Source organism: Rhinatrema bivittatum, chromosome 9 (assembly GCF_901001135.1).
Source record: "Rhinatrema bivittatum chromosome 9, aRhiBiv1.1, whole genome shotgun sequence".
In the NCBI taxonomy this organism is placed as follows: domain Eukaryota; kingdom Metazoa; phylum Chordata; class Amphibia; order Gymnophiona; family Rhinatrematidae; genus Rhinatrema; species Rhinatrema bivittatum.
Window position 1 is genome coordinate 189,166,852 of NC_042623.1, and position 14,642 is coordinate 189,181,493.

The window sequence follows — 14,642 nt, forward strand, 5'->3', positions numbered from 1 at the left end:
TGAAGTGACAAAATTATGCAGAGTAGTTACATCTCAAGAGGATTGTGATGAATTGCAGGAGGACCTTGTGAGACTGGAAGATTGGGCTTCCAAATGGCAGATGAAATTTAATGTGGACAAGTGCAAGGTGATGAATATAGGGAAAAAAAAAACCTTGCTGTAGTTACACAATGTTAGGGTGTATTTTAGGAGTTACCACCCAGGAAAGACATCTAGGCATCACATGGAGAATAATACAATGAAATAGTCGGCTCAGTGTGCTGCAGCAGTCAAAAAAGCAAACAGAATGTTAGGAATTATTAGGAAGGGAATGGTGAATAAAACCGTGGAAGTCATAATGCCTCTGTATCGCTCAATGGTGAGACCGTATCTTGAATAATGTGTACAATTCTGGTCACCATATCTCAAAAAAGATATAGTTGCACTGGAGAAAGTGCAGAGAAGGACAACCAAAATGATAAGAGACATGGAAAGGCTGCCGTATGAGGAAAGGCTAAAGAAGTTAGAGCTGTTCCGTTTGGAAAAGAGACGACTGAGGCAGGATATGATAAAGGCCTATAAAATCATGAAAGGATTTGAACAAGTTAATGTATATTGGTTATTTACTTTCTCAGATAATAGAAGGACCAGGGGGCACTCCATGAAGTTAGCAAGTAGCTCATTTAAAACAAATAGAAGAAAATTCTTTTTCACTTGGCACGTAGTTAAGCTCTGGAATTCATTGCCAGAGGATGTGGTTACAGCAGTTAGTTTAAATGGGTTTAAAAAAAAGGTTTGGATAAGTTTCTAGAGGAAAAATCCATAAACTGCTGTTAATTAATAAGCAATAGTAGCTTGAGATCTATTTAATGTTTGGGATCTTGCCAGGTTCTTGTAGCCTGGATTGGCCACTGTTGGAAACAGGATGCTGGGCTTGATGGACCTTGGTCTGACCCAGTATGGCATTTCTTTGGTTCTTTTATGTATCCTCCCATTTTATTCTGTATGCCCGTACACAAAGCAGAAAGAAAGTGTTGGTGTAAGTAGAGGTTAAATGATTTTAAGGTAGATGTTAGTGATAGACAATTTGGGACCAGTGTCACACTCAGAGCATGGTGTTCCTATAATTGTTTCATTATATCTGCAGGAAACAGCAGGACATATTTTGGGCCTCATGTTTTCGGTCAGTGTAGTCTTATCATATATGCTGCAGTGGAAACTGTCATTCGGTGCAGTATACCCTGTTCTGCCACTTCGGAAATGTTAATTTAGGACTCATTGACAGAACTCGTCGGTGGTATTGAAACAAACCCTGCCGAAAGTGTGGCCCTGAAGGATACTGCACCAGTCTTGCTGAAATTTCTTTTAGTCCTTCTTAGTGACGTATGGTTTTGCCTTTAGCCTTCTGTTTGTCAAATGCTATGTGAAAGCCCTCTAAATTTGGAAATTAGAATTGGCAAAGCAGCTACTGTGCATTAACTCTGGATGAAGTCTTCCATTGCAGTGTGTCCTCAAGGGTGTGAGACTTGACCAGGGTAGGAAATGAAACCGAGCAGGGCATACTCGTTGATAATCTTTAACATTTTATTTTATGTTGATCGCATTGATCTGATACAGGCCCATCTGCAGTACCATCAGTCCAAGGACCACTGTTCATCTTCATCAAAGGTTTAATGTTGATCTGTCGTTCCCGGGCCACTCGATGAAGAGATTGAATCACTGCTTTAATGCTTTTAGCTCTGGTCAAAAAGCACTGAAAGAAAAAAGAAAAAGCCATTTTCTCGTATGCCTGGCTCTGGCCTTTTGTTCTTCCTTTGAGCCATTTTCTCTCTTCAAGTCGGGAGGCCTCCCAGGCACTATCCAACCTCTTCCAGAAGTGTAACAGATGGATCTCCCTTCAGACCTCTAAACATTTCAAGTGTCACTGCCACTGGAATTCGCTTCCAAACCTCCATAAAATAAACTGACCGGAGGATGGATCCTCATTTATCACTTTTCCCATCTCTGGGGGATTAGCTTCAGTTCACTGCTCTGGTTTTCACATATACTGTCATGTGCTGTGGTCAGAAAATGAATGTGTTGCAGCTTAACATACTTAACTCTCACAATATACTGATGTGCAGCCGTCTTTTCTGTTTGGTTGCTTATTATGTAGTTACTTATTATCTCTCCTTGGAACCTGCATTCAAAAAAATACTAATACAAATGTGGCTAACCACTGAAAAATGTGCTTTAATTCTATTATTCCTTCTACTAGTTATCTTTTCTATAGCGCTACTAGACACATGCACTGCTGTACAGGCACACACAAGTGTCACAGCCCACTCCGCTGGGCACAGCGTCTAGGCAGGGGCGTACCTCGGAGAAGCCGGGTGTCTTCTGCCTGCAGCAGCTGCTGCTCTTCCCTGGTTGTTGAATCCTTGGGTGCAGGTGCCTGCCAGGACTTCCAAAGTGCAAGCAGGAACCAGGAAGGACCTGAAGACCAGTCAGCAGGATGATATGGAGCGAATTCTGTGTGGACTGTTGGACCAGCAAGGGTGTGTCAAATTGGAAATATGCCCACCTCTGTTTGGGCCACACCAGAGGTGGCTCTCCCTAATTATGCTTCTGCAGAGTTGTTACTGATTCACAGTACCTGTGGCTCCCCCTGACAATAAGAGACAGCCCCTGTTCTCTGGAGTTTACAATCTAATCAAACCATACAGACAATGACAAATAACAAGAAAAGTATTAAATTAATTAGCTGTGTTGAGAACTGATTTAGGGTTGCTTCCATGGTATATTTATTTATTTAGTGCTTTTATATACCGTTAATCTGTAATTCATTCTTAACGGTGTGCAGAAAAATTAAAGCATGGTCATAAAACAGTAAATTACAAAACAAATTCTTCATAAAATGAACATGAAGAAATGATTCAATACAATAGTGCAATAAAAATAAAAGTAAAAAAGATAAAAACAATAAAATAAAACTTTAAAAAGCTAAAATATAAGGCTATCTATCTTAGACAGATACATCTTAGACATATAAAAATAGACAAGAAAGTTGATATGCCCTGATTGTAGAGATCCTAACTTCAAAAGGTCATATTAAAGAATGGAGCTCATATGGAAACTCAGTTCTGAGTTACAATCTATGTGATTTTATAATTGTCCAGTTGGAAACTACTTGACTGCAGGCAGTAGAGGGTTGATTTGGCATCCGGAAGAGAGGGTGTCAACAGCAAGCAGGAACAGTGTTTAAAAGTGTGAACTCTCCTCTGCCACTCTCCAGTATATTTTTGTCTGTGGATTTTACATCTAATTTCAAAGAGATAGTACACAAGGGTTTTTTCCTTTGAAAATTGACCAAGAAAAAAGGACCCACTGAGATATGCATCTTTTTTTATTTCATGTGGATATTTTCTAAAATGAAATATGTAGTTTTGAAAATCCAAAATGGTATGCACTTCTACCTCCCCACTCCAGGGAAGCCTGCACTACAGTGCAAGTAAAGGTGCACACGTTGTGGCGTAACGTGCAGAATGTTACGTGCATACCCGGGTAAAAGGCTTTGGAAAATTGCTCTCTTTATAATTCCAGCATCTAGGACACAGCATGAGCTGCACGATTCTGGATTTTCTAATGTGTATATTTTTGGGACTGTAGCAGCTTCATATTTGTACGTCAGACATACTGTATTCCCCCACTAATCAATCTATCTCTAGGAAGGAACTATCCTTCCAATTAGAAAGGATGAGTTTTGAGGCCAAGGATAGTAAAATATATATCAATTTTTATTACAGGCAGAAATACCTTCCATTACTGCAATCAGTTTCCATGTAATTTACACAAAAGGTGGAATTAACATGTTTGAAACCTGTGAGCAGTAGCACCAATTGTCAAGGCTTCAACCCTTTACAATGAAAGCTCATGCTGGATGTTCAGTATATCCTTAAATCCTTTCCCATACCCCCATTCAAAATGTCCTTATTTTGCAGAAATAATAACATATATGAGAATGTTGCTATCACTGTGCGGCAAAATCACATTTATTTTCCTATTGACTTTGGAGGTTGCTACGGGAGGCCACATTGCTCTATTGGCGATGAAATCCGGTGTCTGAGTGAGGGATGAGTTCATTGAAATCCACAATGATTGCACAGATTCCATATAGGCTCTGAATCCTTTTCCTGCACTTTTTCTACTCCTCATTTCAGAGCATTTTGCAAACTTTGATAGCTCCAAACCACTCTAAAATATGCTAGTTCCTGATCACCTCTGGGACATCTTGCAGTGAATGGATATCTGTTTTCCCAGCTAATAGTGGAAGCTATTTAAATCGTTGAGATCATCCTTCTCTCTTGGAAAAACATAAGCGCTCTTCTTTTTAGAGAGCAATTTTCAAAAGCCATTTACCCAGGCAGATAAGTGGTCTGAAAACTGCCCACCCTGAATGGGGGTAAAAGTACGGGCAGGGATCAACACTTTTAGCTGCAGGAGGCCCGGTAAGGTTGAGGAAGACGGCAACAGCTATACGAGTTGTTTTTGCAGTGAAAAAATATCCACACATAGGTGCAAATCTCGGTGGGTGTTTTCCTGAGGCAATTTTCAAAGGGATGTTACGCGCATGTTTTCCCTTTGAGAATTAATGCAAAGTCCATAGGTAAAATTACCCACGATTTCTCAGCTGCCTGCGTAATACCTCCTCCAAGGTCCATATGCTTGTCTTTGTCACCCAGACCAATTAATGCAAGAATAGCTAGAATTGTAAAGATGGGTTGTACTGTATAAATATTGGTAGTGACTTTTCATTGAATTTGGAATGACTCCTCTAATTTCCAAAGTGCTGTACAGGCTGATATTCTTACTAAATTTTACTTACCAATTTTTTAGGAACTCTCTCTGGAACATGGCTCAAGGGAGTTCTGTTTCCATGTCGAGTCACTGACGATTACTCTCTTCCTTCCAATGTTGTAGTCACAATTCATCTTGTCACACGATGTATGCATGGTGGTACAGCAGCACCCTGCCTCTCTCTGTGCTCGTTTCAGGTTTCCAGTGGGCTAGATGTGGAGGTTTCTTTTTCCAGAGAAATTCGGAAAGCGAATGGTCCACATTTGGTTTTTATAAAAGTGCGGGCAGCATAAGGGGTGAATTTCCAAATGTACTCGTAAGTGGCATCTATGCGCACGCATGCTGTTTTATAAACCTCAAACGTGTGCGCGAGTTTTTTGCTTTCACACGCAGGGCCAACTTATACAGATGTAGCAGGTAAGCACTGGATTTGGCTATGCCTGTATTACCTGCCTGATTTTATGTGTGTTTGCATATTTACTCCCTCCTCAAACCTATTACGATGAGTGCGGATAATACATTTTAATAATTTCAAAATTAAAATTCACAAGTTGCTATTTAAAAGACATGCGCAGCTTACTTGCATAATTTTACCCCTACTTACTATTTTGCGTAAGTGATATTAAATGGGAGGTCTTGGTGAACTGGGGGGAGGTAAGGCTGAAGAGCCAGGACTGGGTGAACTGGTGGAGTAGTAAATCCTGATTAATACGAGTAAGGCCCACTTTATTTTTGCACGTAAACCATATGCGCATATATTTTTAAAACAGGAACAGTACTCGTGGTCAGTGCATTGCATATATTTGCGCGTATGTTGGAGAGTAAAGATTCGCATGCTTTATAATGTGTGATACGTACAGGTTATAAAATACTGTGATAAAATTACACGTGGCCATGTATGTATGAATATGCCAGCACACGCAGCTGTTTGAAAGTGATCCTCCCTGTGTATTTATTTATTTATTTTTAGTTTTTTTATACCGATTTTCCTGCATAGAATGCATATCAAACCGGTTTACAATGAAACAGAATAAGCAGGAAGTAAAATTCCTTAGTCTAATACATTTAAACGTCAATAATGAAATAATTTTAAACAAAGCAAAAAGCTAAATAACATTAATAAAAGTTAAATTATTAACATAAACATAAATATAATTATATTAGAAGGAGCACAAAGGGGAAAAACTGGTGGAATCGCGCCGTTAATCGGGTCGCCGCTGGCTGTTCGTCATGACGTCGGGGGGGGACGGGTCTTCACATCGCTGATTTTCTCTTTTAACATCTCAGTTCATTTTTACTATTTTTTTGTCTTTTTCTCACAAGATGTAGTATTTATTTAGTATTTATTTATTTAGTATATTTATAGTATTTGTGTATGATTTATCTGCAGTATAATAAATACTTTTTAATGTCTTTCCCCTGTGATAAGTATAATAGTCCACTTTAAAGTAACTTTGTAAAGTAACCCTTCATTTCTTCTCAGATTATTCAGTCTTGCCTTTTCTGATATATCCAGTATATCCTTAGCTTACGTTTCATGCTTACACTGTACTATTCTTTAAACAGCCCAGAGTCCTGAGAGCAGTAAAAAGGGGGGGATATCTATGAGTGATTACAGATGCACTAGCACCAGGCCTGGTCTTGTGCCTGGGGTGGCAGAAATCGGAGTGGGGGGCTGGCTTCCAGATGTGATGAACAGCTCTCTGCTTCCTGATCCCGCCCCTCCCCTCCCAGACTGTATGCAGGGAACAGGAGGGGAGGGGATGAGCCTGGAGCCCAGAGAGCAAAGGAGTTCATTTTGGGAAGGTGAGGAGAAACCGGGCGATCTGTAGATACAGGAACCCCTCTGATCCTTCCTCCCTCTCCATCCTCCTCCCATCCCAGATTCCTGTTCTATTCCCCTCTTTCCCCATCTCTGGTCCTCTCTTTCTCCTCTCTCCTTCTCCTCATTCCATTCCTGGACCTCTCCCCCCATATCTAATCCTCACACCCTCTCCTCCTCCTCCTCTCCTCATCCCTGAGATCTCCTAGTATTGATACTTGATATCCCTTTACCACACTCGATACAAGGAAATTATACAGACAGAAGCAAGGTTTATAATGCAATAGAAAAGATGGCAATGTTTGTCCGTGTGCTTAAGAATTTTCACATTTTTGCCAGAGAGAGAGAGAGACTACCCCTGAGCTGCTGCAGGAAAGTGAGAGGAACCTCTCCTAATGGAAGAAGGGGGGAGGGCAGGGTCCTAGCACCAAGACTGCCCGGGACTGCTTCGGTACACGTGGATAAGGCTCACAAAGTGTCAATGTTTTTTTGCTTTCAGCACACACTGGAGCAGTGCAACGTCTGTGCCAAGCCTATCATGGAGCGGATCCTTCGGGCCACCGGCAAGGCCTACCACCCTCACTGCTTCACCTGTGTGGTGTGCCACCGCAGCCTGGACGGCATTCCCTTCACCGTGGACGCGGCCGGACACATTCACTGCATCGAGGACTTCCATAAGTATGACTCCTCATTACATGTGCTTTCCAGTTGTGGGGGTTTTTTTTTAGGAATCTGAGAAGGCCCTTTGTCGGAAGTAGTGTTGCCGAAGGTACTGTTTTGGCATCCCCGTGAGCTGGCTCGTTGAGGAGCATTGTTGCATCTCCCTGTCCGCCAGCATCCAGCAGGTGACGATGTTGACATATCTTGCCCTTTTACAGGAATACCTAGAGAAACGCTGTGTGTCTAGGTATCCCGATGGTGGGAAGGGCCACTCTTCCTTTTGCAGCTTGCTGTTTGATTCAGCCGACCTTGCTTTCTATAATTCCTTTGTGAAGCACAGGGGGAGAGCTGGCACACCATAGTTTGCTGGCCTGCGCATTGGATGGCATCCGATGACAATGGCTGCCTCTCACAGCACGTAGTCTGGCCAGCGTGTGTCTCTTCCCCTGCTCCCAGCTGCGCACTGGGAAGGAAGGCGGAAGCAGTGGATGAGTGACAGGCTCACACGTGTGTGGCTGCTGTCCTTCCCGCTTTGCACTAAAGACATTGGCCTGCCATGCCAGCCTTCTGAAACTGCCTGTAACCTGCAGTCGCCAGAAAAAGCTGCGAATAATCCCAGTTTTTGTCATTCACGGACATGGCAAAGTTTTCCACTTTCCCCGCAAGTGGCTCCCCTTAGGTGTATAGTGCTGTGTTATCCCACTATAATCCTTTAGGAGGTGAAGCTAACAATGTGCGGAAAGTTATTCAGAGTATAGTACGTTGCAGGAAATGAAAGGTCTCTCTCGATTCCCGTTACATTAGAGTCCCATGCTGAGCCCATGCCAGGGGTATATCTGTTCCTACAGCGGCTCCGCGTGAGCCTGCATTGCTCGATGGGACGGAGGCAGAGAGCATCAGATATAGGAATAGCTCTACACGCTGTTTTCTTTTGTCATTAATAGGTTCTGTTTGGTTCCTTTGCATCATTTGGCAAGTTATGTTTAATCCACACCTTATTTTTCTGCATTTTTTGGTCAGAAACGTCATCCTACTGTCAGCTTAATACGATATATAGTAACCCAGAACATGACAGCAGTTGAGAAGCGCAAGGCCCCTCTGGTTGGCCCATTTTCCTCTTGCATTACCACAGAGCGCACACGCCCTCCATCTTTACCCCCTACCTTCCCTGTGAGGCTGCAGAACTTTACCTGGCTAGAAAGAAAATATCTGATCAGCATTAACTGCTGGTTTAAGTGGAATATGTGGCTTTATTAATGGAAGAGGAGGGGGGTTTTTTTGCCTTCAGTTCAAAACAGGGGAAAGCCTTTGCTATTGTAGACATAACCCTGCCGTATGTAATTAAAGATAATTCGGATGATACTATTTTGCTGCAGTTTTGTGAGTGCTTTGATTCTAACAGTCAGGACAGCCCAAGGAAGGCGGAGGGCTGAAATCACTCGTGCTTCCCTTGCCGTGCAGAGACAATTCCACCCCTTAATTAAAAGCGGAAATCAATACTGACATCTGAAGGTTTACCTCTCTCTGCTGCTTTATCTCATAATTCAGAGGAGCATCTTAATTAGAGGCCCTGTGATTGAAACACTAGGAATCCAGTGCTCTGGAGAGTCCCTCAGAGCTCTCACCCTGACAGCCTCCCCTGACAAGCCCGACGCACCAGAGTTAGGAACTAGCTGCTGACAGCCTTGTTGTGAACATATCCTCTCGCCAGGCTCTTCGAAACATCAGCATTCCTGTTTGACGGCGCCTTTTGCCATCTTTTGGGGATTTATGGCAGGGTTTCATTTTTTATGTCTTGGTATATTTAATTATATATATATAGCTACAATAAAGCGCCAAGCATGCTGGGAGCTCCCCACAAAAAGTGAGATCTTAAAAAAACTTGTTTCTTTTACTTGCCAGTTGAATTGTATGAAATGATTTGCGATTACTGTTCTTTTTAAGAATGACGTTTGCACTAAAAACAATTAGAGTGCAGTGGAATAAGGGCACTTTTGTAGAAGTGAGCATGTGGAAAAGGACAGGATGTGGAGTCTTTCACATCAGGGACAGTTTGATCCTGGTGCTTTAGAGAGTCAGGGCATTGACATTAGATTGGGGTGAGAGGAGTGAATGCTCTGGACTTAGAAGGGTGCTGCGGTGCACACCAGGGCTGAGGAATTACTGGTAGGCAGCAGAGGGCGGTGGTAAATGGAGTTAACGCAGAAGAGAGGGGACCAGTGGTGTGCCACAGGGATCAGTCTTGAAGTTGGCACTACTCGGTGCCTTCATAAGCGACATTGCAGAGGCCGGACCTCAAAGGGATGAATTTTGCAAGTGGACACTAAAATCTGGTACAAGGTTGAAAGTGCGGGAAGAAACATTCCATTTCATTTATGTGTGTCTTGTCCTTTTGGTGGCAGATTGCTGTGGCCTGCCACAGAAGTCCTTATCATCAGGACCTGAAAGATCTGCAGCTCGCTGTGTCATACGAGCAGAACTATAAACTTTCATTTCAATAAATCCTTTTGTTCCCTGACTTTAAATAGAGAGCCTAGAGGAGGGGGAAGACAGTGTTTGATGAAAACTTGGACCCTTTTTTTTTTCTTTCAGGAAGTTTGCCCCTCGATGCTCAGTATGTAAGGAGGCCATCATGCCAGCTCCAGGGCAGGAGGAGACTGTCCGCATTGTTGCCTTAGATCGAGACTTTCATGTGCAGTGCTACCGCTGTGAGGTGAGTGTAAGGGCACAGTGGCTGGGCTATCCCAGCGTGCATCCCAATACGGAGAGAACATGGCGCTCCATGGGAAACACCATGGTTGTAAGACTCATCATATTTAGATTAAATCCAGTCCATGTCTCATATCCCAGGACCCTTGTTGAAAGAGAAGCCTATGCAGTTTAGTACATTGGTCTGACTCTTGTCACTGGGCATATGGGATCCTGTTCTGAAAGATGATAGAAGAATATATGGTCCGCAAATGCCACAAACAGGCCTGGCTTTGCATAAGGAATATTCAAGAAATATATTTGTATATGTTTGAGCCAAGAGCTTGGCTAACTTGGAAATTTGGCTATTCTGGAAAGCAGGCTTGCCTCTGGTTTTCAAGGATCTGTGATCCCCATCGCTGGTTTATGCAGTGCACCGTGACAGCATCTTCAGCTCTCTCACTGCAGATCTGTGAGAGTCTTCTAATGAAAGAGAGGTGTATATGCCTTGTACTGTAACACATTTCTGGGTTTCCTCCTCTAGGACTGTGGTGGTCTTCTGTCTGAAGGGGATAATCAGGGCTGCTACCCCCTGGATGGGCACATCCTCTGCAAAACCTGCAACTCTGCCCGGATCCAGGCCCTGACAGCCAAGGCCAGCACCGACCTCTGAAGCGCCAGCTCTCCCCGGTTTGCCTGTTACGAGCAGCATGTTCCATGAGTTCTCCTGGGCTTGGAACCTCTCTCTTTACTAAGGGCTGGAGAAGAAGGGCCGAACGCTATGGACACCCTCCTATTTATTCGTCTCCCCTAAAGGCACATTGGAAGTAGGTTATTATTGCTAGCTATCACCAGACTGACCACACAGCACAAAAGATACCAGTCCTTTCCATGCATGTTTTTCTACAGCGGCATATAAAGCATATTAAGCCTTATGTTTATAAGAAGTGATGAGGACTCTTCTGGATTGCCCATGTTGGCTGGCTGTCGCAAGAGTGTACTTGCTAGCACGAGAAGTAACGTTCTCCCATGCAAGGAATGCTAAGGACTTAACCCAGGTTACCTGTGCGCTTTTCAGCCACTCCTGGTTTTCTAACTCCCATTGCATTGCACTCTGGGAATTGTAGTTCTGCTTTAGTTCTCAGGAATACTTGGGGGTTTTTTTTCCCCAGACTTTGTCAGTGGGTGATAGGAAAACAGAAATGGATCCAAATGATGCCAGAGACCTTGGTTCCGTTGGCAGGACTCTTAAATATCTGTTTACATACATGCTATGCAAAGCCAAGCGACACAGAAAGGATGTGCGTCTTTCTAAACTTTCTATACACACTTTCTATGTCTCTAGAGCAAATAGATGCAATTTCTGCATAAAATATGTGAATTTGTCCTAAGGTTCCAACTATATGTCAAACAGAAACAAATACAACACACACAGTAAAGCAGATGGATCCCTGGGTTATAGCATCCTATTAGTGTCACCAAAAAATCAGGAAGCATTGAAATGAAAGGTAGAAGGGTTCCGCTGCAATTTCACTACAATATCCACAGCGTCACAGCTAATAACACTAACCCTGGCTAACACGCACTACAATTCTTCAGCCCATTGTGGGCTTTCAACGTTCCCTTCAAAGTGCTGGGTAGAAAATGCTAATGGGTGCCTTTGATGGGCCCAGCATAGTGATAGCTAAACAATATTGCAGAATATGAACTTTCAGGCCCACCAAAGTGCCTGCTTCAGAGGAGGATCTGATACCTGACATTTGATGTCTGAAGAAGGCACTTATGTGACCTAGAAAGCACCTGCACTGCAATATTTATTTACTATACTTATGTTGGGCCAAAGAAAGGAATCCCATCCTACAGAGAACTCAATGGGGCTAGCTAGACCCATTGAAAAGGGTTAATATCGTGTATCAAGCTCACAATGATTTTAGATGATCTGTGATGGCGTTTCCTGCTGCTGCCAAGTTCTAGTAAGCAGTGATAGTTGCTAACCGTACTGTAATAATTAGCAGGCGCTGCTTTCCAGATTTGCAGGAAGCAGAGTTTATGCGGAGAGCGTGGCTTCCCTGTAGAGGAAGGATCTCCTGTTGAGTGCCTTCATTCAGTAGGCCCTGCTGCCTGCATGTCTCATGGCAAACACAGAGCTTTGACTCTACCACAGTGGGAATAAAACAGGAGCCTATCTGAGGCAGTGCTCAGTGAGCCACAGGATAAGGTCACATTCTAGTCCTTCATTTGTTCTCCACTGATTTTCCCCTTTTTTCCATAATAGGGACAGATACATTACCTCCTATGCAAATGCATTTTCAGTTTTTATTGCCTTGTACTGAAAAGCTGCTGGGTTGATAGAAGTTAGCAGCTGGACTTTATTGGTTTTCATCTGGATTTTATACACATCGGCACCTGCAAGGCTCGCTCATCAGCCTGCCCTGCCAGTAGTACCAAGTCTAGAACATCTTTTTGTACTCATCTGTGTTACGCACCCTTCATAGACATTGTCTGTAGCTGGGACCATTGGACTGTCTCCTTTTTGACTTGTTGCACTTTTATTTCATTTTAGCCTATCAGTGAATTGTCAATAATTTGTAAGAATCCATATTTAATTTTGCTTATTATAAATTCTATTAATATCTCCTCCCCACCCCCCGGTAGATTTCTCCACCTCAGATGGTACAGCCGATTTAAACAACTTAATCAGCGCTGAGGTGGGGGGGGGGGAGTCTCTTCTGAGACTTACCCTCAGGTCTGCCATTTAGGCTTCCAGAGATCACTCCCATAGCGGTGGACTGTTTTCTCTCTTGCCCTGGGCTTCAGCATATTATATCTGCGGCAGGCACTAACCCTGCCATTCCCTTTGGACGGAAAACCATGGGGCTGTCCCATTTATTACAGTGTTCCAGGTATTGTCTATCTGAATGTTCACCTTGATTTGAAATGAATAATGTCATTACCAGGCTAGTATGTAAACTTAAAAAAAAACAACCCTGAATGTGAAGAACCTTGACTATACTGAAATCAATGCAGTGACATCCCTGTGGCTGAGAAAAGAGGATACAGCTCAGGATAGAGCAGCTATTTGTGCTGTTCTTTGCTCAGCCTCTAGCAGTCACCATAAAAACAGCATTTTGCTTAGCCCCTCTACCCAGCTGCTGCGAAGGCTCTTCCTTACCAGCTCTCCTAGCTCTGGTTAGCTTGTTCATTGCGGCACTAAGTTGCAAATCGTGGACTTGGTGTTTTCAGAATCTGGCACAAGACAAGTCTACAGTTCTTGGTTAAGTCCCAGTCTCTTGACTGTACAGAGGAGTACCACTTACTTTTCTCAGCTCAGGCATTTCCTGCCACCTTAGTGAAATTCATAGAACTTGTTGCAAATGTAACATTTATTTATACTGAATCTTACTTGACACAACCCTAAGGAAAATTCGCCTACTAAGAATTCTGAACTAAGTATTTGGCAGTCTGTTGGATGTGGTTTGGGAATTAATTTATAGATTCGGAGTCTGTTGTGACGTCTCTCTTGCTCTCAGATGTTGAGTGGTGCGCTCCGAGTTACGAATGACAATCAGAGTGAGATTTAGTAGTCTTCCTTCCGCGTCTGTTTTAAAAAAATAATAATTTCCTAGCATGTAGCAGATGGACTCAAAACAAGTGGGTATAGTGTGCTCGTGCTAGCAGTTGGAGACGGATCTGATGTCAGCACGGGTACATATACCCCTGCAGGAAGTGCAGCAATTCAGTAATTTCCGTCTCCAAAGCAGTTTGGAGTTACCACACGCTCGCTGAGCGTCTTTCCAAATGCTAATGACTAAATTCTTACCAGAAACCTACCTGAAGACGAGCCCCGCACTCCTGCGGTGATACTGTAACCGTCTCTAATCTCAGAAAGGAGGCCCAGACAACTGATCCGTAATTGAGTTTCCCGAGGTGATTTCCGTGGTCCCTCGGAGGTGAGTGCCTCGGTCCGGTGGCCGGTACGCGGCAGGGACCTAGCCCCCGAGAAAGAAGGGCTCGGGCGCGGCTTGGCCCCCGAGCAAGACGAGTTCGGGCGCGGCCTAGAGGCAGCGGGTGCACCTCCTCGAGCGCGGCGGTGACGGTAATCACCCTCTCCCCCCGCAGCCAGAGACCGCCCGGGTCGCAGCCGGGAAGCGCCGAAGACAAGGTAAGGCGTACATCTTTACTTGTTGGTCTCCGAGGAACCGAGGAGTAGCAGAGTCTGCCTATGTGGCAGCCCGCCACAGAGGTCGCCATTTGCCTGTTTTGGTTTGCGATAAGCACACGTTGATAGGCGCATACTATTAGTCGCCAGTTGCTAAGCGCATACTGTTAGGCGCCCGCTGCTATGCGCATAGGCGCCAGTGGCTAAACGCCCATTGATACGTACAAGTTGCTAAGCGCACGTTGATAGGCGCCCGCTGATACGCACCAATTGCTAAGCGCACGTTGATAAGCGCCCGCTGATACGCACAAGTGGCTAAGCGCACGTTGATAGGCGCCCGTTGATACGCACAAGTTGCTAGGCGCACGTTGATAGGCACCCATTGATAGGCGCATGTTGATAGGCGCCCGCTGATACAAGTTGCTACGCGCACGTTGATAGGCGCACGTTGCTACGCGCACGTTGATACGCGCCCGTTCATAGGCGCCAGTGGATAAG

The 14,642-nt window shown here is 44.0% G+C and overlaps 1 protein-coding gene across 11 annotated transcripts in view; it reads left to right on the top strand.

Moving 5' to 3' along the window:
- The window catches only part of LPP (LIM domain containing preferred translocation partner in lipoma), a 937,968-nt gene extending 927,025 nt beyond the window's left edge, over positions 1-10,943 (top strand). For all 11 annotated transcript variants that reach the window (XM_029617261.1, XM_029617260.1, XM_029617259.1 and 8 more), the window contains 3 exons: positions 7,137-7,315; positions 9,890-10,010; positions 10,530-10,943. In XM_029617261.1, the coding sequence (XP_029473121.1) occupies positions 7,137-7,315; positions 9,890-10,010; positions 10,530-10,658 (429 nt within the window). In that variant the 3' untranslated portion in view covers positions 10,659-10,943. The remainder of the gene's footprint in view (positions 1-7,136; positions 7,316-9,889; positions 10,011-10,529) is intronic.
- The last annotated feature ends 3,699 nt before the right edge of the window (positions 10,944-14,642 follow it).